Source organism: Acanthisitta chloris, unplaced genomic scaffold (genome assembly GCF_000695815.1).
Source record: "Acanthisitta chloris isolate BGI_N310 unplaced genomic scaffold, ASM69581v1 scaffold2984, whole genome shotgun sequence".
Taxonomy (NCBI): domain Eukaryota; kingdom Metazoa; phylum Chordata; class Aves; order Passeriformes; family Acanthisittidae; genus Acanthisitta; species Acanthisitta chloris.
The window spans coordinates 1,294-29,281 of record NW_008669886.1 but is presented as its reverse complement, the minus strand read 5'-3'; the positions used below and the strand labels follow the sequence as shown (position 1 = coordinate 29,281).

General features: G+C 39.7%; 1 protein-coding gene across 1 annotated transcript; it reads right to left on the bottom strand.

The window, feature by feature from the left end:
• CDC5L (cell division cycle 5-like) lies at positions 1-26,590 on the bottom strand (the record flags this gene model as incomplete). The annotated part of the gene is made up of 15 exons (XM_009073486.1): positions 1-505; positions 1,576-1,788; positions 11,563-11,760; positions 14,477-14,722; positions 15,048-15,128; positions 16,760-16,924; positions 17,976-18,138; positions 19,788-19,936; positions 21,367-21,555; positions 21,677-21,821; positions 23,250-23,468; positions 23,551-23,650; positions 24,510-24,637; positions 25,507-25,668; positions 26,487-26,590. Coding segments are annotated over 15 exons (2,367 nt in total), but the record flags the coding sequence as incomplete, so codon positions are not given.
• Between the last annotated feature and the right edge of the window lie 1,398 nt (positions 26,591-27,988).

Below are 27,988 nucleotides of genomic sequence, written 5' to 3'. Positions count from 1 at the left end.
GAGGATTCTGTTTTAGTTAAAAGACACACATTATTTCTTCATTGTTTTTTAACATTCCAGGTTTATTCCAAAGACATTATTCTGCAGGCATGTATCTTACAGGTCTAGAGGCTGATAAAACACTAGAAATAATGGGGTAACCCTAGTACATGAAGACAAGGCTAAAATCACACTAGTGATTTTTTTCTTTTCTTTCAATAAAATTTTGGACATTTCATTTTTAGGACTGACCAGAGCTATTCATACCTAGAGCATTTGGAACAGTCCATTAAAGGAATAAAACTAGACAAGATGCAAACAGCAGACTACACTTGATTTCTGCAACTGCTGGCAAAAGCTGGTGGAGAAATATCCGCACACTTTAAGAATGTTACATCAGTGACAAATGGAAATTTGTGCTTTAATACTTTGCTTGAAAAGTCTCTTTGTCCAACATGAAGTCAGCAAATCTCTGCTGGAGCTCCTTTTCTCTCTCCTGCTGTCGCTGCACATCTTCCTTCAGACACTGTAAGGGAAACATCATTAAGCAACCAGTCAGTTTTTCAACAGTCACACCTAGGAAGATCTCTATCAAAGGTTTTATCTTAGTTCCTTCAGAGGAAAAGCTCAGAATTGAGATAGGACACTGCTAAAATTACTTGTTTTAAGCAAAAATGTAAAACACAGCAGTTGATGTAAAGTATTAAATGTCAGGTATCTCATTCTGTTTTTGTGAGCAGTTAAAATCAAATGCTTTAGAAGGAGAGTTTTCAAATTGGAACTTTGCAATTTACTAAAACCAGGTGCTATTAGTAGCTATCAAGCCATGTAATCTGTTTTTTACTGTTAACTTTCACTAAATCAATCACTTCTGAGTCTGTAAACACATCTATCAGCATTTCTAAACCATCTTCATGAAACCAGTTTTAAGAACTGATATATTTTATCTCTTTTTTAAAGCAAGTGGTTGAGAAGATCTGAGACTCAATGAAACCCATTCTTCTGGAAGAAAAAATGTTTAAAGAAAAACTGTGCTCAGGTAAGAACTTATTTCTTGGAAAGCAAGTCTGGCTCAGACTTAGGTCTGAGTCCTGGCTGAGAGTTGCCTTGTTAGTTGAATAAAAAGAGAATATCCTAGAGATCCTTGAACGAAGGAAAGTGGCTCCAAAGCACTGATTTCAGGTATAAATTGGCATTTGGTCCACTGACGTTTAAGGAAGGAGATTTTACACAAATTTTTACATCTATCCCAAGTTCTAACAGTAATTAAAACCACAACAAGCCAAATTAAGAGATATATCGAACTTCAGCTGCGAACTTCAGCTGATACACATTGCAGAAGATTTATAAAATAAACCACATAAGGAAATAAAAAACCCCCACAGTTAAAGAACACATTAGCAGATTAGTCCCAGCTTCGGATATAGATATCACAGAATCTTTGATATTGAAGCAAACAGCAGAGGAATCTGGTAACAGCCAAAACAGAACATTTAAAAACTCAGGTTGTGCAGCTCAGAGCTCATGCCTTGGAAAAACACCTTTTCCACAAAGCACCTGCAATTTGACCTCAGGTATTCCATTTAGAAATCTCACCTCCAGTCTCCTAGGGATTGCAGCATCTTCATGTTTCTTCAGCTCCTCAAAGGTTCGCAGCTCCAGATGAGCCTGTTCAATCTGGTCCCACAAATCATTCAGCTGTTTGATGAGGCCCATTGCTCGGGACTGATAACCACCAAGCAGGATCTTCAGCTTCTTCTCCATCTTGGCAGCCCTCTTTGCCTCAGTTGTCATGTGGCCTCTATTTATCTGCCAGAAGGAATCCAAGAAATGTTTTATTTATTCAGAACTCAAAAGTCGAGAGAAAAAAGAAGTAGGAAAAATATACCTGTGGAATTGTATTGAGTTCTTTGATTTCTATTAACAAATCTAACTGCACATTATACAACAACCTAAACTTCTGGATTAAAACCTCTATAATAGACAAAATGCATTATTCCAGGGGGAAGTCCACTAGACAAAACAAGGGCGATGATGCTCTATATGATGACTATGGATTTACAGACAGGAATTGTTGCAGTTGCTGAGCTAAGCAAGAGGCCAAGTCACATGACAGTTTGTCATGTCACATCCCACTTACACCGGAGATGTCCTTTGCCTCAGTAAAGGAAAACTAAATAAAAACCACAAACAAAATAACCAACATAGTTGCCATTCCAAGAACAACCCAGGTGCCAAGATGAGAACTCAACAGGTGGTGACCCCTCATTCCTGGTGTCATCATAAAGCATCTCAGAAAGACTCTTGGATTCACATGTCTTGGCAGATGAATGTTGAACCGATTACCTGATTAAGTGTCCAAGGCCAGGCTGAGTGGGGCTCTGAGCAACCTGGTCTAGTGGAAGGTGTCCCAGCCCCAGGCAGGGGGCTGGAACTGGGTCATCTTTAAGGTCCTTTCCAACCTACGCCATTCTATGACTGCATGAAACCAACAAATAACACAGGACTAATGCCCCTGAGCAAAACTGTGCAGAGGTGCAGCAGTTCATGTCTCTGAACAGGGACATAGGGTTCCTGCTTGAGGAACCTTATGCTAGTTCCTTTAAACAAAAAGTTAGAAAAAACCCTTCTTTTTTTTCCAGAAAGCATTGTGTGAATGATGCCAAACTCAACAAAAACAGAATCAGGCTTCTCAGATCTTGATTTCTGCCACAGTTAAAGATATATATTTTTCTTCATTTCCCACACTAATATAAGTTGCTCAGATGCTGAAATATAAAAGCCTAACTTGGAACCACAGCGTCTGAGTCATCTTCCATTGCTTTGTTTCTTTAAAAATCAAAGCTTTGTTGGTGAATATTCTTTCATACAAAGAAATTACCAATGATCAACCAAAAAAGCAGCAGCTTTTCACCGCCACAATTACACAATATATCATCTTTTACCAACGAAACTGAATGCCATTGGGAAGGACTACTTTCTGATCTGCCCTTTACACTTGTAACTACAGCCAGCCAGACAACCCCCGGCATCACAGTCCTATGCACCAAGCTACAGCAAAGTGCATTTCATCAACCTTCCATCTCTCCAACGGTACTGAAGTACCCTCTGTTACACAGCTGCATGTTTCTGTAACATGCCCTCCTTCTCCTTAACAATTTATTCACTCATTTAAAATGGTTTTAGTTGGTGGTGCAGAGATAAACAAAGTGAATGGTCAAGGGAGCAAACTGTTAATGGGTGAGTGAAAGAGAAATTTGACTTTCTGAGCTGTCTAGTTTGCTCCTGGGGACAGAGATTCAGACTGCTATGCTTTTCAAACTCTGTTTGCAATGTAGACTTAAGCTATGCCCATGGTGCTTTAAGCATACAGAAAGGCGCCTCTTTTTCAATATTTATATAAATCTAGAGAAAATTAAATAAATAGATTAGGGATTTGTGAGGATACTCTCTGATGGAAAAGTATGAAAGCTCTAAATGTCTTCACTGGTAAATAATATGCTATTACTGCAACAACAAATACAGCTGTGTGGTCAATGAACTATTTTCCAATTACTGTTTCTTGGATGAAAAATGTGTGTCGAGAGCAACTGACATTTAGAGATCATGGAATAGATGGATGCACAGGCAAACAGAATTTTGTTTGTAGCAGAGACCTAATGTAACAAAGATCAATTATCCCATGTTGCTCCACAGCATTACAGACAACTTAGAGTGTGCTTGGTGTGAAATGAAACTTGAGTCAGATCATCACCCTTCAGAGCCAGTTTGAAAAGACCATTTAGAAAAGTTCCACTATTCTGTCACCTCAAATGAATATCTTCTTTACTGTGAGGGTGGTGAGGCACTAGAACAGGTTGCCCAGAGAGGCTGTGGACTCCCCACCCCTGGAGGTGTTCAAGGTCAGGTTGGATGGGGCTTGGAGCAACCTGGTCTAGTGGAAGGTGTCCCTGCCCATGGGTGCCCATGGGGTGGAATGAGATGAGCTTTAAGGTTTCTTCCAAACTAGACCGTTCTATGATTCTATCATCTCTCAACAACCTAATTTTCCACTAAAATGTTAAACACTGTGCACTTGAGGCCATAAATAAGCAGTAAGTTATAAGCAGTATCCCCAACCTACAGAAAAGGAACTGGATCAAGGCACTGTGGTCAGAAGTCCAGAATTATCTGCATGCTCTAAGTACCACCAGTAGCCCTGACAGTACTGGGTTGGTCTTGCACTTCTACATGCTTCAGTTGGGATTCACTTTGCTTGAATTTAGACAGCAAATCTGAGCTTGTCACCCAAGGCCTTTCCATAATAGGAGAGAAACTGGCAACTCCAGGGCATGGCTCACTGGATCCAGAGCCTCCAAGGCTCTTCAGAAAGCTTGTTCAGACATATTACCCAAGGTCAGGTGGGCCAATCCCATCCTAAGTGTATACTGGTCTGATTATTAGATATTACAAAGCATTTTCTTCTCTCACAAAAAAACCCCAAAGCCCATTCAAATCTAATGATTATAGTATCAGACCCTGATTTAAGCACTTGAAATTTTCAGACAATGAGAACTGGACTTAACATTTCCAAGTTGTTCTGTATACAGATTCTTACTCTTAATTACTTGAGCTCCTTAGGTTATATACTGCCATTCAGCCCTTGCTTTTCTACTCAGCTCCTTGTCTACCTTGGATTATCATAGGCCTCACTGCTGAAAAAAAAAAAAAAAAAAGCAAAAAAAAAAGAAAAAAGAAAAAAGCAAAAAGCCTCCCAAGTATCTAAACCCAGAAATAACAGCTCTTTCTTCCTTCTCTGCTTATAGAGAGAAATGTGAACACTCGCCACCTTTCCTCCTCCCTTCCAACTACAAGGGCCTACTACGAAAAGGTCAAAAAGAGGTCTTAGCTTTTGTAACAAATACTATTTATTAAAAATTGCTGACTGCTGCATTAATGCCAACAACTGCATATAATTTCAGTTCAAGCTTCATAAAATTTTAAGGCTCAGATACCAAGCTAAAAATTCCAAGCAGTTATGAAGAGGTGTGTTTAAACAGTAGTCTACATTATTTGCTTAACGTTAAGAAATAGATTTCAGTAAAATCTGACAACCATTTCCCCCCTGAACCTAGCAGAAAAAGTAAAGACATTTGAAAGATTTCTCCATGTATTTATTTTGTACTGCTCCTTGGTTGGCTTTGGTTCTGCTGACTTTATACCAACTACAGCAAAATGAGAACAGCATGTACAGACATGGGGTAAGATGATATATGATGTTAGGGCAAGTGTGAGAGCCTCATCCCATCCCAAATCTCTGATGTAAAAGCCTTCCCTCATGCCTAGTACAGCTGTGCTCCGTTTTCAATACTACACTAGAGAACCAAGGAAGAGAAACCAAAACAGAGCAACAGACATAACCAGAAATTTATATAACATGATCTAGAAAAGGGAGATTGACTGGAAAAACAGGGGTTTCTTGGTTTTCTTTTCCTCTAACAAAAACAGAAAAAGAAGAGAGAGACAACACCAGGCTTCAAATATCGCAAAGATAATTTTCAAAAACTAGACTTTGCTCACGGCCACTGAGACAGGAAGACAGATTAAAATTTGGCAAGGAAATTTTAGATAAGAGGTTAGTTGTAAGGTTTAACTAAAAACAACAAAGAAGAGGGACTCCTTATGAGAACAAACACTGGGAAAGATTTAAGAAAAACTGACCCTGAGGAAGAAAGAGCTCAAGTGCCTTCAAAACTGCATTTTCACAGTTCCTCATCTCACCGAGTCTACTGAGGACATCCTTCCTGGGTTCAAAGAGCTTTCTCCCTGTACTGACTGTTTTGGTTTCCTTCCATTAAATGTGGGCATTTGGTAATCCCTGAACAGCATTAAGCTCTCTTGTGTTTTAATTGATCTTCTTAATCATGCCTGATGGATTAAACATTGAAGAAAAACTGCGGCATGTTCTGACCAGAACCATAGTCAAAAGTAAACCAACTTATTCTGTGACCTTGGAGAATCAACACATCATCAGAAAGCTCCCTTGCTTGTGCAGAACCCTCTGCCAGGTTCAGCTACGCCAGCTGAAGAGGTTACACTTGGAGCATATATAGGACTACTCTAAATGTTACTCTAACTTCCTTCCTCACCTCAGACCCACAAGTGGCTCTCCCAAACTCAGTTCTGCTGGCAAGAGATGGATAAACTTAATTTAAATAGCAGATTTGTGAACTTCCCTCATATTGGGTCAGCCAGCTGGAGGAGCTGGAATGGGAGGGTGCACACACACACAATGCCACGCTACACCCAATGTGTAGCATTTCAAACTACCTCAGGGACAGAATCACAGAATCATTAAGGTTGGAAAAGAGCTCTGAGATCATCAAGTCCAACCTGTGACCTATCATCACCATGTCAAGTAGACCATGGCACCAAGTGCTATGTCAATTCTTTCCTTAAACACCTCCAGGGATGGTGACTCCACCATCTCCCTGGGCAGTGCATTCCAATGCCTCATTACCCTTTCTTGTATAGAAATTCTTCCTAATGTCCAATCTAAACTGCCCCTGGTGTAGCTTAAGACTATGTTCTCTCATCCTGTCACTTGTTACCTGGGAGATGAGACTAACCCTCATCTGGCTACAATCTCCTTTCAGGTAGTTGTAGACAGCAATAAGTTCACCCCAGAGCCTCAGTACAATGACTAACACTACAGCATCCTCTGGGCATGTTTGGGTCACCTGGCTTTACAAGCTTGATGGTATACTCTACAATAGCATGCTTTTTAAAAATCCTCATTAACTGCTCTACTTAAAAATACTTTTCCAGTTCCATGCTCTTGGACAGAAGTCTCAATTTTTTGTTCTGAAACACTACTTCACCTATTTATAGTTTGACCATGCAAAACTCTCTGTGGGGCCTTGCCTGTTACCTCTGAGTTAGTAAAAGACAACAGTCAACTCTGCCGGAAACTGAGGCTTGGGGTTACTATCAAACAAAAAATTACACTTCCAGCATGGAACAATATGCGCCCAATCTATCAAACTGGCATCAACACCAGTATTAGCACAGTTCATCGACTGAAACCACTCCATGGCTAGACACAATTTCACATCTCTGCTGTGACACTGAAGATCACAGAATCACTGAATGGTTTGGGTTGGAAAGTACCTTAAATACCATCTAGTTCCAAACCCCCTGCCATGGGCAGGAACACTTTCCACTAGACCAGGTTGCTCAGAGCCCTATCCAGTCTGGCCTTGAAAACCCCTGTGTCCAGTAAGATATTTTACTTCATGTACAAGGGGTCATTAAAAGGTGCTGATCAGTATCAGCGCAGTCAAATATGGACAGAGCCCGTAATTTAATAAATTTAAAAGTAGTAATTAATTCTAATTGACCTGGATCACACAAAGGTTTTCATGGAAAGATTCAGTCACAGAAGATCCTCAAACTAAGGTGCTGCTGGCGAGCAACTGCAACTTCCATTCTCTGCAATACCTTTTGCTCCCTTCTCTTCCAAACAATATGAAGTTTTCCCACTAAGGTGTGTGTTAAACTAGGAACATTATAAGATGAAATGAGATAGCAAAGGCATCTATTTAACAATGTAGTTGCTTTCCTTCAGCTGTGAAGTTCCCCCTCATACATTAAGTGGAACTGTGAGCATCAGAAAACTCACATTTCTGAAATGACTTGCTCTGCAGTGTACCCTAGCCTTGAAAAAATATGCTGGACTTCTGGAAGCTACTAGAAAGATCAGAAAATTCCACAAATCTAAGCTGTACCAGACACGTGGTAAGGTCAGAGGGATTCACTCGCACAGACCTGAAACTCCCCATCTCTAATGCAAAAGACTTCACATACTGATCTTGTAACACTCTTAAACCACATTAATTAACATATTCAAGAAGTCTAAACCCCTCAAAATGAAGGAGCTATTGCTGAGCTGTGCATTTCTGATGGTGCCTGGACAGGATATCTAGCCAAACAGAAGCTCTCCACAACTGCTCCACTTTGCCTCCTCAAGTTCATCAATAACAGCACAAATCTGTTTCTGATATCACCATCAGTTTCAGAAAGATGAATGTCATGTCAACATATACAAGGCTGCCACCACTAAATCACTCAGGCAGTGAGAACAGGCCAATTAGAGGAAGATGGCTGTGTGTCCACACCATCAATCCATGCAGGAATCTCCCAGTGATGAAGACAGTCCCAGAAATAGCTGGATTATTTTGCACAGGATCTGCAGGGTGTCAGCAGTCCCATACGGAAGTATTAGACAGTGACTACCCAATGTGTAGCTGTGCCAAATATCTCTGAACTCCTGTGTGTGGGTTTTTTTTTCCCCTAATGATCTTAGTGCAGTATGAAGGGGAAGAAGCAGCCCTCAAAACTGACAAACAACAGTTGCTGTTGCTTTATTGCTGGCAAACTCTATTTTACAGTCTTTACCCTCCTCTCAAAGGAAGTTAAAAGTACAATCAAGTATCTTGGGGTACTGAAAGCTGAGCTAATATCCCTGCTTTTCATTAAGCTTGTCTGATACTTCCCATTATAATATCTATTTCAACTGATATTGCTTTCAGACAATTTTCCTTGAAAAAACATTAAAATGAAGGTGGGTTTTGCCACTGCTCGGAATGGGTTACAGAAAAAAATTGCTGGGCTATTTTACTGCACATTCCTTGTTCATCAAACTGTTATGCTTTTTATTTATTATTTTAAAAATGATTCAGCAGGTGACCTATGCCTAAAAACCTGTATATCTCGCTTTTAAAATAACCTTTTAAAAAGGTTAGGTCACAGAGCTGCACTAAACTGCATTTTGCACACACTTGGGAGAGATTTTCAGCTCAAATTTAACTTTGCAAAGTCCACCTGCACTCAGCAAACAGTGAGAGAGGCAGCACAGCCACCGTACCTGCAGCTGTGGGGCATAGTCAGTTGTGCTGGCCCCAGTGCCTGACTGAACTAGGGGCTGGCATTTTGGAACACAGTAAAAAGGACGAGCAAGATTATGTGTGTCAGTGCCCCAAACCATCAGCCTCATTCAGCAGCACTCTGAGCTTTCCAAGAGATGTACTTACATTAGTGAGACAGACTCATGATTGCAGCAACTGATCATTAACACAGAATCACAGATCACAGAATGGGTCAGGTTGGAAGGGACCATAGCGTCTCACTTGGCCCAACCTCCCTGCTCAAGCAGGGTCATCCTAGAGAACAGGATTCTGTCCAGGCGGTTCTGGAGTATCTCCAGTGAGGGAGAATCTACAACCTCTCTGGGCAATCTGTTCCAGTGTTCAGTGACTCACACAGTAAAGAAGTTCTTCCTTGTATTCACATTGAACTTCCTGTGCATCAGTTTCTGCCCGTTGAGCAGAGCCTAGCTCCAGTCTCTAACACTTTCCCTTCAGATATTAATACGATCCTCTTTCAGTCACCTCTTCTCAAGGCTGAACAGGCGCAGCTCCCACAGCCTTTCCTGTGATGCTCCAGGAGAGATGCTCCACTCCCTTAATCACCTTTGTCACCCTCTGCTGGACCTGCTCCAGGAGCTCCAAATCTCTCTTACACTGAGGAGCCCAGAACTAGACACAGCACTCCAGATGTGCCTCACTAGGGCTGAGTAGAGGGGCAGGATCACCTCAACTCGACCTAATGGGACATGGGTAACTGGATTTTGTTAAGTGCTTTCCATGGAGTCCCATGCAATGTTGGCTTCTTGGCAAGAGCTCCAATTTGTATTTTGCTTCCTGGGTGCCTGACTGTCTTGTGACTACAAAGCAATGAACATTTAGAACAAACAAACAGGAGTTTGATGAATGAATGACTTGGCCTTACTTACTTTGCTTCAATATCCTTAATAAGCATTCCAACACCAACTACTCATTCAAACATTGGGAGGAGATGGAGAGAAATCAACAGCACAAGAAAGCCCACACAGAAGTAACCAATTTAGACTGCAGAAATAGTGCACAGCATAAAGGCACAGGGCCACACACCGAACAATAACAAGAAAACAAAATATTCAAGAGCTACTCATTAAGCAAGTGAGTTTCTGGAAAAACTAGGCTGTAATCACAAAATTAAAGACTGTCTCATAAAGCATATGCATAGGCAAATTAAGGCTGTGCATTCCCCAACATTGACTGTTTGACTTTGCAGCTTTAATAATGCACTTCTAATGTTGTTTTGGGTGTAAAATACTTAAATTTCAAAAGCATTTGTACACAAATTAGGTGCAGCCCTTCGATGGCTGGCAGAGTGCCAGCCCGGGCCCCGCTGCCGTGCACAGCCAGGAAAGCTGCATGCTGCTGCGCTCCAAGTTTTGGGAAATCAGAGCACGAAGTGAGAGAGTGCATCAAGCAGTGCTGGGCAGCGTTGAGCAGGGCAATGGTGCTCTCTGCTGGGTGAACAGCAGCATGACAAGGACTCCAGCACTCAAACCCTTACTACCAGGCTATGCGCAGGTGAACTGCTCCTGGCTAACAACATCAGAGTCTGTACCCGGATGACATTCTGGACTGACAGGCTTTATACAACACACATTCACACTGCATTTCATGGGTATGAATCCAGGGAAAATTCAACCTCTCTGGCCTCTCTTATGTTATTTCTGTGGTAGCAGCTGTTTAGGGAGGTTTACTTCTAGCAACAGTAGCTATGTTGATGTTAAATACAGAAAAACTTTCCTTTTACCACGGAAAAAAATAATCTGACGCCTGCATAATTTAGAGGGACTTTTAGGCTAAAATGGTATTTTGGAAAACATTTACAGGCTTACTGCAACTCTGAACAAACACATGTTCCCTGGGAAGCCACCATTTCAAACCTGGCTACTTGTTATCATGAAAGCTGTATTTTTGGGTTCTTTCTTTGGAGTGTTTAGGTGAAACACCAGAGTTTCACAGAGCAAGGGAAATCAATGTCAATGGGTCTGATAAAGTGGAATGGGATCACAAACATCCATTGTTCTCTCTTTTGGAAGGAATCACTGGCACTGGTAGAGGATGCCAGTCTGACAGAATTCAGGACTATCTGGACATCCACGTATGTAAAAGTCACCCAGAAATCAAATTTTAAGTTGGAAAGAGAACTTGAGCGGAGTTTTGGGACAGAGATAAGTTTCTTTAAGCATTTTCCTTTGAAGTACCTTCTCATACTGGCCACAATTAAAGACAAAGTGCCAAACTACAAAGATCAGGTATCTGATCCACTAACAGCCAAGATTAAGAAAACAAGACTTCACATGGAATTCAGAGAGAGCAGAACCTGATCTTCTCTCCAGTTGATGATAAAGTGGATGAGCTGTGTTAAGCTAACAGTGCAAAGAGAAACTGTGTATAGGAATACTCTAGGGATATTTTAAGATAAGGAGGAGGATGAGAGAAGGCAATTTAAGCACCTCAAGAACATCTGTGAACTCCCTAGAAGAACTCCTCCACAACCTTTTCAAAGGAATCCTTCCAAAACATCTGACTGATTTATAAAATAATCTGTAACTCCTACAGAGAAAAAAACCTCAAAACACAAGGAGAGAAATTTTAGATAAAAAAAAATGGTAGGTGTAAAAAAGCAGAGAAAAGTGACACTGACCTCGAGTCTCTTTTCCAGTGACTCTATCCTGTCTTTTTTGCTGGCCAAGTTAGCCCTTGTGTAGCGGCTCTGTCCGGGCAGGTATAACACTTGGCTGTAACATTCTTCCCACACCTGGTTATAAGCTTCACTTGACAGCTCTCCATGCCCCATTCCTTGTTTTACCACTTCCATCTCCTGTGCCAGTAGATCTTGTGCCTGTTGAAAAGGATGAGAAATAAATTGCAGTTACAATACACAAGATACAAGAAAATTCCTCTTCTTTTCAATCCTTCAGTGTGCAATTCATGGGGGCAGTTTCTCTTTTCATACCACCAGGTTAAGCTAATGATAAAATCGAACACAGATGCTGTGGATTATAAATGAAACCAGTCTAGGAGACTACTCACAGCGCAACTATCCCTCATTTTATATAATTTGGCCAAACCTGACATCACTCTGCCGTGGCTAATGAAAGCTGTGGCACAGCAAGATACTTCATCTTGCTGCAGAAGAACAGAGATAAAAGCAAGGACCTTGAGGGGAGGGAGAACTGTACAGACAGAAGCAGCTGTTCTATGAAACAAAAATCACTTTTCATTTCCTTTTGCTTGCCCTTCTCCACACAACCTGGCAAGTCAAGGCTAAACATTAACGGGTGAGCTGTGTAAGCTCCACTGCAGGAAATACTACTCTGACTTAGTAACTAACACATTGTGTGGCTAAAGAACTAGGGAGATATGAGCATTCTGCTGTTTCCAGCCTAGTTTACAAAGTAACTTACAGAGAACTGGAAAGATTCTTGCTCTCACAACTCAGTGTTTCTGACAAGAGCCTGGCTCTCAAAACTACACAGGCACTCAAGTCCTTCTGATTTTATTTCTAACTAAAAAACCAAAATATCTTTGCTGATCTAGACTTCACTGGTTATAAGAAGGTGTCCAGGTCCCCTCTTTAAACAGAATTTACACGTGATCACAAATTTTCATATCGGCAGTAGGTATCTTACTGCTAAGCAGACATCATTTTTTAACAGCATACTGCCCAGGAAGCTATTCAGGTATTACCAGATTAGATGATTCCAGATAAAGGAAAATTAATTACTTGTCCTTGATGGTCAAGACAGATAAAATAGGAGTAATCTAACCACACTTGACAAAGCTAAATCTTTAAAAGGCTCACTTTCAATCAGTCCCTATGAGTACACTGTTAGGAACTACTTAAGGCTATTTCAAGAGTTCCACAGCTCTAAGAGTTCAGCACACTGTGTTCAGCACCACTGCTAATCCGTCACAAAACAGCACTATACATCAGGAAAAGAAAGGAGAATTTATGAAGGGATTTTATGAGGAAGATGTTCTAAAAACAAATGAAGTAAAGCAAAATGAACAAGCCCCAGATGAAAGCACGGAGATAGGAAAGCTTCCTGGTTTTAACTGGATTTTAGACAAAGAATATCAAGCTGAATGTTAGAGAGCAAGTAGGAGCAAAGATGCAAAAAACTTTTGCCCATCAAGTAGGAGACAAAATTTCCAGGGACTCTGAACAAAGTTTCCAGACAAAAACTACTGGACTGTGTAACAGTCTCTGAGGGAAGTGATAGAAAACCCGATTCTCACTGCACTTCAAAACAACAAGAGAAAGCACTCAGAGAGCATTCCTAAGGGAACAATCTGACACTGGCAGGGAAGGGAAATTCATGACCTAACTGTATTTTCCATCTTTAACTTCTCCTGGTAAGAAATCTTCAAGTATAATTTTTCATTTTACAGCAAACTCGAAGTACATACTGTTCACTATTTCTCATTTTAGGATCTTGATTCATTAGTCAGATATGGTTAAGGAGACAGATTTAAAATCTGCTCCTATATCTTTAGAGCCACCTTAAAGTAATATGGGATTTAGGAGTAGATACACCACAGCTATTGTCAGAGCACAAGCCTCAGAGAGTAGGATACTGCATAAAACAACTTGGTGGCACATGATTTTGTCCTTTTCACTCTTATTCCTGTAAGCATTTGGTCAAAGGTTACTGGCACAGCTTCACAGGTGAAACTCTGAAAGAGCTAAGCACAGCCAAGTCTGAACTGCTTGTCGCTTGGCAGCAAAAGGCAACATCTGTAGCTGCTTAAACAACTGAACATCCTGAACAGGAACCCTTGGTACAGGGCTGCTATTTAACTTGGGATTACAATGCAAAACACGACAGAGTGCCCAGACTGCCTCTTCACTTCAGCCAGCAACAACCCATTCTGCCTGTTCAGCACTTTCTAACCAGGTATGCTGTAAGATCTGCTGCCACAGCCCAGTAGGCTCTGCACTGGCAAAGCTCTCTTTGATCAAGCTTGACAAACATAATCAAACAACTTGATTTGATGCTCCAAGTTATAACCTGACTACCAGTTGCTATTACTTAGTCTGCACTGCTTTGAAAAAAATGCTTAGTTATTCTGTATTAACAAAGTCCAGAGGCTGCAGAAGGTGGGTATCAGACCTAGTTAAAGCTTCAGTGATTTAAGAATTAATTTCCAGAAACAGCTAAGTAGAATTTGTTAACTGTTGAGATATTGAACTCCTACCCTAAATTAAAATGCTAAGCAACCACAAACCATTGTATCTCAACGACAATGACTATGGGCAAATGCAGCACTCTCAGCATTCTGCTGAGTGCCCTGACTAATATTAGCTCACAGAAAAGAGAATGTGCACTTAAGTTACCCTGAACTTATCCTTAATGCTTGGCACTTCTGGGTTAATGATCTAACTTGTTTATCCTAAAAGTCTTTTCCAAGCTCAACAATTCCATGACTACAGCTCTTCATACAAACCTCTGGAGATGTCCCAACCAAATTCTGTGCAGGCTTTTTATTTTTGCAAGATTACAGTCCCATGCCATAAGGAGACTTTAGGTGTCCTTTGGCCGTAAAATTCTCACCTTCTTGAGATCTTCTTTGGAGAACTTCTCATAAGGATTTTGTTCCAAGTAAGCCATGTGCTCTGCATTGTTGCTTCCAAATCCTGGGCCTTTCCCTTTTTTACCACTAAGCTGTTCTCCAAATGGGTGGTGTAGAAGGTCAAAATGAAGCATAGTAATCATCTCTTTCTTTATTAGCTCTTCACTTTTCTGCAAGTCTGTTAGAGGTGGTTCCACATTTAAGGGTCTCAGTATTGTTTCATTAACCTGCCCAGGAATAAAAAAAAATTCATAAACATCATATACACCCAAGGATCACATTAAATTCATATACACCCACCCATGTATGAATTTTATGTATCAGCTAACAGGTGCAAAAAATCCCTTGTGGTGTAACAAACATACAGCAATCTGAACATCTGGGGACGTGAAATACCTCGTGACAACTCTGCTGTGAATTTTCCTGTAATGCTCAAATCAGTGTACTCAAAGATTTCATTCTTCCATGATCTCCTTAGACTGTATTTTCTCCTACAATGGTTAAAACCTTTATTTCATTTTTTCCTTAAGAGTAAATTTTGTTTCCACTTACTTCTGAGGGTCGTGGTAGATTCTTCTGAACAGCTTTGTGCATTCTCTTCAGCTCCTTGGCACGTTCTGCTTCTCGGAGAGCCTAGACAAATAAGCCAAGTGTTACTCCAGCTACTATAACACAATCAGATGCTTCCTAGAAATGTATGTGATATAAAAACTAATTGATTACTGCAGTAAAGATTTCTTGAAATATAAAGACTTCATGTCATGAAGCCAGAGCTAAATAATGTGATGACAACATAATTTACTGCCTCTAAAGTGAATGGGAAGAGCACAGCAGACTAAGTTGAAGCAAAGAGATATCCTCAAAATTTGTTTCCAGCAATCAAGCTCTCCTTCAGCCTCAACTCCAGTAGACTTCATTCTTTACACATTTCTCCATGTTGAGTTTGACAATTGCTCAAAATCTCCAGACATGGAATCCATTAGGAAAAGAAAGACTCTTAATTAAATCTGCAGCCAGGACTCTTATTTGTTCTCTTCAATGACTTAAAAGTTGTATTTCACTCAAACAATACTTGTGAAAGTATAAAAACATGAGGCTCTCCTTACAATACACTTTCAGCAATAAGTAACATGAAAAGACAGTGCTGTCTGAAACTTCAGGAACGATGACCATGATCTTCCATGTTCTAACCCCAGCACATCACATTTTCACTTGAAAGGCAGGATGCTATTCTCTTGTATGATAGTACAATTCAAATTCTCTTCTCCATTCTACATACATAAATTACTTGTATTTATTCAGACTTTTTATTAAGGTGTGTATGCACAAGGCATGCATATATATGTATCTAACATATTCCTCCCCAAATGAGACATGCTAAGAATCAGATTCTGGGATATTAAAAGATATCAAAGCACAGGATTTTTGAAAGTATTTTGCTCACTTCTCAAAGCACAGTCATTGGCAAAAACCCACCTGGACTCAAAAAAGAACATTTACCTGAAGGTGTATAACAAAGAGAGATTTGCAACACAAAACTTTGGATAAGCAATAAATGGAAAAGGGACAGTTGTCAGAAAAATTTAAAGTGTTTCCAATTACTGGCCAGTACAGCCATTTAACTCGCAGAATTTAAGACAGCACTTTATCCAGTCTACCTTGATTCTGAAACAAAACAACACAACACAACACCACAAGGACCCATTCACAACTTGACTGTCTGGGTAATCCCGTGGTACAAGCCATACAAAAGGGATCAATTCATATCATGGCAGATTTCTATTTGTGTGCTATCAGCCTGCCTGAATTAGTATATACTTGTCTTATGTTTCACAAACAGTTAGCTTATAACCTTGAGAGAAGAACCTCAAACTGAAAGAAAAGCACAATTCTCATGTGCTTAAAACCAAGCATGCGCCTTTGTAGAAAAATGCTTTTTACTATATTACCTTTTGGGGGACAAACACAGAAGGTAGGTCATACACAGTATTAAAGATTTCATGGCAGAAAATGCCATGTGATATGACATTCTTTAAACATTCTTTACAATGTGATATGTAACAATCGCAAATTAAGAAAAGGATTTAGAGAGAAAATTGATTTATCCTGTGCGTGTATACTCTGATGACAGCAAAGGAAACGGATACATTTTACTTTGCTGTCCTGTACAAGAAGCTTTCACTGAACAGGTGTGAAACTGTGGTAACCATATAAGGAACGTATGTTATTTCAAACAAAAGGTACTGTTCACATCTCACACTCACCTGCTTGCGAGCTTCTATGTCAGCAGCATCTTCTACAAAAGTTTCATCTACTTCATGCTCTTCAAGTTCTTTCTCTGCATTTTCAGGTAAAACAATCTCAAAGTCATTCTTTGGAGCAGGGAGGGCCATGAGCCCAAGGCGCAGGTGCTCACGAGACTCTCTCTCCTGTTGGAATAACAATAGATATGATGCATATGGACCCATGGACTGAGGTGCGATACAGTCCTACGTTAACAGACAGGAGCAACACACTAGTATCACCCGGCCATCGTAGTCTGATATAAGGCCAAAAAGCACCAGATCTGGAAATCAGTAGAGTCTGTCAGGAAGTTGAAGCCCCAGTTTTACTTCTGGCAGCAAAAAGACTCTTTACTATAAAAAGGCTAAGACAACCAAAGTAACTGCAAAGGTTTATTAGGACATCAAATAACCTTCTCCTTCAAGCTAAGAGGATCTCTGAAATTCTGAACTCAAAGAGTTATTTTTGTGAGAAGAACATGCCAATATCTTGGAGTGGATATCCTTAGTTAGGCCGAAAAGAAAACTGTCAATAGGTCAGGTGGTAGATATCCAAAGCCACAGTTAAGGTTAAGGCTGCAAAATCAGCCACATAAAAGGGGTTCCCATGGTGCTACCTATTAGGGATATACTCTTTTATACCACGTCTAATTGGCAGGGTCCATCTGGCTGAATCTCCAAGAATGGAAACATCTGTTGCCAAAGGTGATGAAAGAATCTGGATGGGACTCAGATTACTGCACATCTCAAACCCAAGCACTCCTAACAGCAAAACCTGAACTCCTTTAGCACAATGCTGTCAACGCAACAGACTGATGAGAAGGTCCTGTAGGTACACTGGGAAACCAAGATGATGAGGGATTTGAGGGCTGTGTAGGATTGCAAGAAAAATTAATCTCTGCTTGAGATATATTTCCTGCTCAGCTTCAAAGATACAAGTAGGATGGAAATTTAACTATGTCTTCTTTGACCAACAACTTTAGAGTGCTTTTACTGAGCACACTGAAAGCCATTCTAAGTGGCAAGATTTCTGCTATTTTAAATCAAGACCTGATTTGATCAGGTCATGAGGACAGAGCTGTAAACAGGTGGAAGAAATAACACTTTCATTATAAATTAAAATTTTGTTCAGCAGATGAGAATTAAAAATACTGAAAACTAATAAAGCACTGACTTCCACTTTTTAGGTACTTCTTACCATTTGTTTGGCGTAAGATGGGTCACTGTAATCTGCCATTCCCTCTTCAGGGTTGATGTTCAATTTATCACGCAGTGGAGTTCTTCCAGGAGTTGTGCCAAGTGCAGGTTTGGGAGTCAGCCCTCCTCGAGGAGTTAAGCCTTCTGATCCCTGGGAGGGTGTTCTAGAGAAGTGCAGCTAGTCATTAGTTTTTTCCCTAAAGAGCTCTACTTACAAAAGTCTGAATCCTTGTAAAAGTTACATAAATGCAGTCGATACATTCAAGCTAGACATTTTTCTTTGGAGGCAGTGAAACTGTAATGTGTAATTAGAAGAACCCAAAAAATAACTGTTTAAACTCATCAAGTTGTAACCAAGGACTTGTCAAGCTGAAATCTAGGCACATCATTATGTTAAGAGAAGTTTCAGGAACTACACCACCACAAACTCCCACTGCTGCTTTCGAAAGAAAAGGTTATCCAGTCACTAGGCATTATTTGGGGATACAGTAATCAGGATTGAATTGCAAGCTCTGATTTCCTTACCACCTGGGCAAGTCATTCGCTCTGAATTCATCTGTCTCAACAGCTGTTCCATCTTGCAATCGAATGAATCACCCTGAAGATGCCTCTTTGCTTTCACTGACTATTGAAGGAGTAATTACAATAATTACTTCTAAGCACCTATGGTTAGGCAAGATGAATTAAGTCTCAGATTTTGTGGGCCTCAGTTGCTTTTCCTCTAGACTGGGAAGAAATATTATTCTCTATGGCAATGACCTACTACTTGAATGGGTTTTTTTTTCCTCTGCTCAAGGACTTGGATTTTCACACTGATAGAGCATTCTGCAAGCAAGTCAAGTTGATACACAGGTACCATGTTTACATGTGCAGATCTGAAACTCAGAAGCTAAAAAACCACCACAGATAAATAAAAAAACCTGCAATCAAAGAACAAATTTAGAACGCCTTTATGTTTTTTAATATAAATAACCCAAATGAACAGACAGATCACACCAGGCCAAAGTCTATATTCATTCTGCACCACACTAACACCAACAGATCTCCAAAATAAAGGATTCATTTACATAGCTGCTCTTTTAATTAAAAAAGAGCAGAGCTTCTGCACACATCTTTTACACAACAAAATAAAGGTGCTTTGGAAAAGCTGCCATAAAGGTCCTTTTTATTTCATTCTCCACTTTTCCCACTAGCACGATACAAGTAAAATAAGAACCTAAGTGGAAAAACCTGACAGACAAAATGTACCAACATGTTTTAGCTGTATGGTATTTGGCATTTCTGGGATATATATTTGTTCAAGACTCACTGCAAGAGTTAAACCAGCAATTTTGTACTATTTAGATTGGCAATATAAGAAATATTTTATTTTGGATATATATGGCTGGTAAAATATTTACTCCCAAAATTCAGTGTGGGTTTGGCTAAGGGATCTCCAACACCTTTGACTCTGAGGTAATATTTTGGAAAGGGCAGGAGCCACATACAGAATGAACCTTCATCTTGGTGCTTCTACTCCTGTATTACTCCAGAAGAATTTTAGATTGCTCCAGACCACAGAAGGCCACATTTTGGACCAAAACTCCAGTAGCCATACACTGTATGAATACAGATGAACAGGATGTGGCTGAGCTTTCTAAAGACACAGAGAAGGAGAAAGTTGTACAGCAAGGACTTGAAACAAAAGTGAGTTAAAATTTGTTTAAGTACTGATCATGGGCTGCTGTTTCACACATCAAAATCTACTCTGTCCACCCACCTCCAAATAGATACTTGCCCACCCAAGTACCCATCAGAAAAGGAGTCTGCTTACCTGAAAGGTGTGGAAAGCACAGTATTTGGAGTCTGTACAACCTGCTTCTGTGGTGTTACCCCTGAAAAGTCACTTTCATGCAAGGGAGTATTAAGGCCTCCTTTCAGGGGGGTATCCACATTTGTGAGAGCCATCAGATTCTGGGCTTCCTGTGTGGCACACAACACATGCAGTGCTTCACTAAGATGCTCACAGTCACACTCTGGTGTACATGTTTAAAAGATTCAGTAATAGTAAGAACAGCTGAAGAGTTATTTGAATATCAGTTGGTGGAAAACGTTTAAAAGTTCTTAACTTTAACATCCATACACTGGTATTTACAAAAACCTACTGTTACACCGAAAGGGATTTTAATCTTCAATTCTAGAAAAATATTATAAATTGGAGCTGGAAAAATTAGTAGGTTACTTAATGTTTCAACTTCTTTCAGTTTGTCAGACTCCATAAACCTACAGGATTTACTACGGACTGAATACTCAAGTAATCCTAAGGATACTAATTTTCAGAGGGAACAGCACACTTGCATTCTGAAATCCAGTGAGGTTTACCCAAACTGCATTTCAAAGAGAATGTTTCAAAAGAGATGGCCACTAGTCAGATTTTTGGCCCATGACTCAGCTGGGGCTCTAATGAATACCCTCCTATTTGAGATTTTCTTTTTCCTTGATACAATGAAGAATTAAGACACTCTGAAAATGAGCTGAGGTAATTATACTACAGTGAATAGCAATTATGTTCTAAGAAGACCAGTAATCCATCTAGAGAACTGTATATATGCATAACACAGTGACATATGTGATCTCAGAGTACTCTACCTGAAGGTGAATGTGACCATTCCTGCAAACACTGCACAAAGACTAAAGTCATGATCTGTAGAGCCAGGAACTTTCTCTTTTCTCCTATCTGTTGAAATACAGCTCATTGTCAATAGGGATGTTTTTTGTTTTGGAGTGGGATTTTTGGGGTGGAGTTTTGTTTTACACACTAGCTGCACTGATTTCATTTAGCCATTTCCCCACACTGAACAAAACATTACCCAACACTACAAGATTTTGAAAAAATCCAGGCACATAGTCAGTGTAACACAGATATAATTGAGAGGTTACAAATGCAGGTTTTGGCAAACTTTATCTTAAGTGGTTTTAAGCCATTAAAGTGCTAGGAAAATACTTGTGCATCGTTGAAGTTAATTACTTATTGTTAACTGAAATTAAAGCTGAACAGCAAAACTAAGTAAGAAACAACATAAGATACACTGTTTATGGACATGAACATCATACACATCTTCAACACAGAGGTCCCAAGAGAAAGCGGACAAGACGCCAGGAGAATTAATAGTAAAAAGTTTCACAGTTTATGATTTTTTAAAAAAGCATCACAGTGTTTGGAAACATAGTGATAACTGATCAGACAGAAGTGGATCTGCTTCCATGTCCTTCAGTGCACCCTGGAGATAATGTGTCAGCTCAAACCCCAGATTTGCACATAATATAAGGAATGTTTCTCTGGTACTTACAACTTCTCCTCAGTTGACCATTGGTCTTAAACTAAACACCCATTCTGTACATTTATACTCTACCTGCAGGATCCTGTCTTGTGCTGCTGGAGTTTTGGGAGTCCTCAGTGCAATGCTGTTGTTGGTCACGTTGTATTCAGACAGAAGAGTGCTAGAGGCTGAGTTTGTAATCCCAGATTCCTCAGCAGTCTGGCGTGCTATCTCACTGGCCTGGCCAACTTTCACAACTTCTTCAAGCTCTGTATCAGATATCTTTGAGAGAAAATCACAAAGCACAGTAAGATAAAATACAACCATGAGATCCACTTGATAAAATAGAAATCATTGATGGGCACTGGCCTTATAAGTTGTTTATTATCAATTAACAGCTTACCTGAGGAGCTGGAAGCACTAGTTTACTTCTTTTTTTGGTAAATTCTGACACTCCGCTGGTTTGCAGAATAGCTGAGGGTAAGTCTGACTCTTTTTTCCGTTTCATATGTTGTTTGTCCTTTTTGCGCTCTCTTCCTTCTCTTTCACTGTTGTTAGGGATAACAGAATCATTTCAGAACACACAGAAAAGAGGGAAAAGGCTGCACCCTTCTCAAAAGCTGCATATGCTAGAATCAAACACTTTGCAGGAAGGGTGAAGCACCTTGTCAGGCAGAATTTAAAGTGATTAGATTTGATCTTTTCAAGTAATGGAAAGTTCCAAGATGATGGAGTCAGACCCTGCTCAGTGGTGCAAACCAACAGAACAAGATGTAATGGACAAAAACTGATGCACGGGAAATTCCACTTGAATATGAGGAACTTCTTTGCGGTGCAAGTCACTGAGCACTGTAACAGACTGCCCAGAGAGATTGTGGATTCTCCCTCACTCGAGGTATTCAAGAACCATCTGGACACAATCCCAAGCCATGTGCTCTAGAATGGCCCTGCTTCAGTAGAGTGTCAAGTAGGGAGGTTGGACAAGATGACCTGTTGTGGTCCCTTCCAACCTAAGCGATCTAGTGATCTGCAGATCTTGCAGTAGAACCTACTACTGGGCAGTGCAATGCTTCTAAATTATTGAATTAGGCACAGGTTGAGCTGCTAGGCTGCTGCAGCTACAATCAACAGGGTCACAGGAGCAAGAAAAAAAATTGTCAGTCCAAGAATTTTGGTAGTAAACATAAGGAGATGTGAACAGTCCCTTTCTCATCAGCAGCTGCTAAGGGAATACAAACATTTTCTGTGGGATATGGGAACCAATTTCTCTTCAGTAATTAATAAAAATGCTATTTTCTTCAAGCAGCAATGGAGGCAGCCTGTGAAGTCATAATCTTCAGTCTGAAGCTCCTGCCAGGCCCTCTGAACTAAGAGCCATACTGAAAAATCAGTTAGATCACAAGCTAATTAACCAAATTGTATGTGGCATTGGACTGACTCAGGAAAAAGCAGTTGGCAGAAGCAGTGGGAAATGCAACTGTACAATTAAGTATGTGGTCAAAAAAGGCATTTAACTTCTCAACTGCATGCCTCGGGATTTTTTGGGGGGATGGGGAGAAATGAAGCATTTAAGGACATTCAACTTGAAAATGACTCCACCAGAAGTAATACAAGTAAAATCAACTCTTGTAAGCAATTTTGAAAAGGTTATTACTTAGAGAAAGGACCGTAAATACAGAAACAAATAAACTGCTAAAAGAAAATGAACATCAAAAAACTTAACATTTCAATTTAAAGAGCAAGAATGTGCATGAGGAACTTTATTCTCATAGACAAAAGGTGAATGAGACTTTTTGGAAAGATAAAAATACAGGAGACTGAAATGGCAGAAGCATCCTACACTAGCATCTGTCCAATGGAAAAGACATCTCTTGCCCACATTATATTTCAAACGTTTTCAAGACTTAACACATACATATGGGTTGGTTGTTTCTTTTCCAATATACTGTTCCCTCTTTAGTGTAGCACACACTTACGATCTTAATTCTCCATCCAGGTCCTGCTGGCGCAGTCTCCTGAAATCTGCATCCAGGGACTGGTAGTTTTCCTCTGATGTATCATAAAAACCAGGGGCAGGCTTCTTTTCAAATGGAATTTCTGCATTGTAATCCACACCTCTCTTCTTTTTTCTTTTCTTCTGAATCTCAATCCCAGCAGCCCGAAGTTCTCGTCTCTTCTGGAGAGCAGCAAGACGTCTAGAAACAGTAACACCACATGATTTAAAATGCAGAGTAGAAGAAAAACAGTCTCCATGCATGAAACCAAACAGAAGTTTACCGAGCTTCTTCCAGCTGCTTCTCCCTGGCTTTCCTCTTGGCCTTCTTTCCCTGTGTATTAGCCAGACGTGCTCTAGCTTCGGACAGCATTTCAAGTTCATCTGCAATAGTACAGATAAATGCAGCTATGAATTTGCAGTTACAAGACTGGGAGCAAGGAAAAGTGACATTAAGATCAAAAAACAATCTTTAAAAGCTGAATGAACCAGTATTTCCACAGGTATCCTGCATGATTGCTAAATTACTTTTCTCCAAGCAGCTCCAATATAATTACTAAATCACTGGCCAGATGAAATGAAGACTTTGAGAAAATAAAGGTCTAATGTAGAAAATAATTCAACTAATATGCCATTACAGAGACATGGTGGAATAGCCTGCATGACTGGAATGTTGTCATGAAGGGCTACACACTGTTTAGAAGAGATAGAACAGTAAGGTGTGGTGGTGAAGTTGTGCTCTATGTGGCACAGCACTTAGAATATACTGAGCTCTGCCTTGAGTGAGTGTGATGAGCAAGTTGAGAGTTTATGCTGTTGTGGGTGTGTACAGGCTACCAGATCAAGAGGAGGAAGTAGATGAGGCCTTCAACGGACAGACAGAAGTAGTCTCCAAGTCAAAGGCCCTGGTTCTTGTAGAGGACTTCAATTACCCTGACATCTGCTGGAAAAGTCATACAGCAAAGCAAAAACAGTCCAGGAGGTTCCTGGAAAGCACTGACAGTAACGGAAAGAAATGAAGAAGGCAGATAAGGAGGCCAAAAATACAACAAGAGGAGGAGAAGAAAATTGGAAAAGTGTATCTGACTGAGCAGATACAGAATACAACAACATCTGTAAGAAAAATAATGATCAGAGGGCTGAGAAAAAAAAGACAGAGGAAACTCAGGGTACAGAAGCTGTAAATACAAAAGTCAAAGAGATCAAATTTCTATCAAATATGGTAAACAAACTCCTATCTCACCTTCATCCATGTCAATAGGATCTGGCCTGGCTGGTTTGGTTTCTGGATTTGGATCGATTTCTCCAGGTTTCAGTTTTCGAGGATCATCAGCAGTTTCTTCCTCATTGTCTCTCTGAGCAGCTTTGTCCCTAAAAACATATGGTATGAATGTCATTGGTAGTTCTTTGTTTTCCCCCAGGCTCATAATAACGATCCCCTAATTGTCTCCAAAGACAGATCATAAGAAGTAGCCTTCTACTATAGACAATACATCACATTTGTTACAGAACTACTGCAGAAAGATTCATGAGTGTGGTACAGTTACCTAATCTTAAATGAGACAAGAGAAAGAATCCAACATAGTATTCCACTACAATAATAAAATATCATATAAAATACATTACTGATAAAGCTAGCAATAGTGTCCTTGAGTAATCTTTAACAGTAAGGACAAGAATTCAAGCAGTGTGACAAAATGAACAACTGAGTTTCCCATTATGCTTTTATACTCAACCAATCACACCAGAATTAGCAGAGATACCAAGAGAAAACAGCACTTTGCTTCTCTTCTCATGGCCTAAGTAAATTATCTGTACCATGCAGAGGTATCTGCACATTCAGCCATTTCGATAACATCTGGTTCATGTCTCTTCTTTTTTCTCTCACACACCCATTCTTGCTGATCAACCAGTCAAAAAATACCCAAATAAACCTGAAATGGAAGTCTACAAAAAGCATCAATCTTGATGCTTTTGATAAAATCAAATCAATCTTCATAAAAATCATCAGTGCTTTAGCCAGAATGACCAAGAGCAAGAAAATAAACACCTATCTCTATTCAAACCAGTTCTCCAGGTTCTAGGAGCTTCTTTCAAGCTGAAAAGAAATGGTCCTCAAGGACTTGCTTACACAAGGACTCAGTCAACCTGAAACCAACATACTTCAGCACCATGGGCAAAGGGAATGACACAGTGCTACAACAAACTTCACAGATTTTCCTAGCCAAATAGAAACTCACAGCAGAAATTCATAGTGTTCCAAACACTGTGCAGCAGTTCTCCCAATAATTGGGGCAATGGTTCTCCACTGGGTTGGCATTAGCTTGGCCAAGTGCAACAGCTTCTCCTCCTCTTCCCGTGACCACTCTGTCTTTTTGATGCTTGGGTCCAGCCATTCGTACCTGTAAACAGGGAAAAACATTAAGGATAACAGAACCATTATCCACTGATTTTTCCTCAAGAGTATTTTTATAACACACATATTTGAGCTTTAAAACACATTATTTAACCATCACTTGTAATAGAGATATTGCCTCTTCTTCATTTCCTCATCAGTGTTCTGGCAAAGTAAGGAGTCCCAAAATCAATCCTGAAAATTTAAAAACTGCAACAAGTAAAGGTATCAGAAATGGCAGATCTGTTTGGTCTGGAGCACTCAACAATTATCTTTCTAATCTTCAACTGTGCCAGTACTGCTACCTTTATAAGCACTCTAATAAATATGTGCAGTCCAGTACTCGAGAATCTAAGTCTGAATTTCAAACGGATTCATACTGCATGTATTTGCATTACTTTTAAGCTTCTATTTTTTTATTAAAAATTAAATTTCACAGTGAAAATGCTAAACATTTCACAGTGAAAAAGCCAAACTCCCAATATGACTAGTTAGAAAATTATATGTAAGAGACATTAATCTCTTACAGTCTCACTTCCTTGGCAATACTCACTGATTAAAAAATGTTTGAATACAGGGGAAAAAAAATGTATATGACTTTAATTTGAATTAATTTCATTTGATAACTGTGCAGTCACTGGCAAAGAGAACATCTGGCTGCTTTTCTTCAACTACTTTTAAGCAATAGGAATTCAAAATATTCAAAATAAAATCAAATACGGTTAAAACTGTTGTTGCTCTGAGGACATAGATTGGTCTGTGATAATGTCTAAATTTCCACCACTTATGAATCTCCCATTCCCAGACCTGGCATCTCCCACTTACCATCGGGCTTTGCACTGCTTTGCTGACTTCCTATGCAATAAGGAAGCAATACGAGACCACTGGTTTTTGCCATATTTCATAACAGCTGCTTTGAGAATTTCATCCTTAAAAAAACAACCAAACAAAAAAACCATTATGGATCAGTCTGAGGATCAATGAGGATTTATATTTAAAAGGCAAATGAAATAAATAAAGATTAAATGAAAAGGACACAATTGTTGTTGCAAACTTCATATATCCAACAGGACTTGCAAAATTATTACTTTCAATGCTCTCCAATGCACCAAGTACTTAAAGGTTCTATATGTCTTCCTTGAAGGACAGCAATAAAGAGGGAGGGAAGAAGTTGCCTGGTAATTACATCACATTTGGAATTGACAGATAACTCTGCGCGGCTTGTTTTAAACAATACCATAAAATTATCTGCTTTTTCTTTGCACATTGTAATGCAAATTGAATATTACTCATCAATGGAACAGAAAATAAAAAAAGTTGGTAAAAAAAAAATGGTAAAAAAGTATCACAAAAATAAACTTTACAGTAACTTTCTTTTATAGGCAAATCTTAAAACAAATTATTTCAATGTTCAGAATGTAATATTCAAAACTGCTGACCTCAAAATATATATATTTCTGGGGAAAAAAAATAGAAATAAAATGGATTCAGTTTGGGAGCCAGGATGTTCACATTCATCAAAGTGTGCACTGAGATTTGATCAAAAGCCAGAAATCCTATCAGTTCTCTGTCAATCCATCCATCAATCTCTCTCTCCCTGCCTCCCAGATAAATGGGTTCATTGTTTCTGGTTTACTTGGAGAAAGTGGAATTTTAAATGCATCAAAGCTATTCCTGCAGCTTGTCAACACAGATGTTCCTCTTCCGTATCCAGTGAGCAGTTGTAGCTGTGTTCAGGACCTGCTCAGCTGCACTGTGCAGCTGTTTGGCACCAAGGACAGACACTGTCTCACAGGGACACCTCAGAGCGCATGTCTCTGTGAGCTGATGATCAGCTCTGGCTTGAGCTGCTACAGGGAACAATTAATAAAATTTCTATTAAGAAATAAATAAATCGTATCTTGGGTTGAGTTTTCTATTTACTTGGTGTTGCATGGCACAAAGCAGCCATACAGGGGACATTAACAACCTTTTTTTTGCAAATAACTGGTCATTTTATGAATGTGCTGATATCAAATGGTTCCACTTTCTGGATTTTTAATATTGTTTGTACAATCAAAAACAAACCAAAAAAAGCACCTGTTTTATCTTTGATACACAAAAACTGGTGAAACAGGGATCTAATTCAGCACTGGAACAGGCTCCCCAGGGCAGCGGTCACAGCACCAAGCCTGACAGAGTTCAAGAAGGGTTTGGACAATGTTCTCAGAGACATGGTGTGATAGCTGGGGCTGTCCCATGCAGAGCCAGGAGCTGGACTTTGATGATCCTTGTGGGTCTCTCCCAACTCAGGATATTCTGTGATTCTATGCAATGCACTGCTCTTT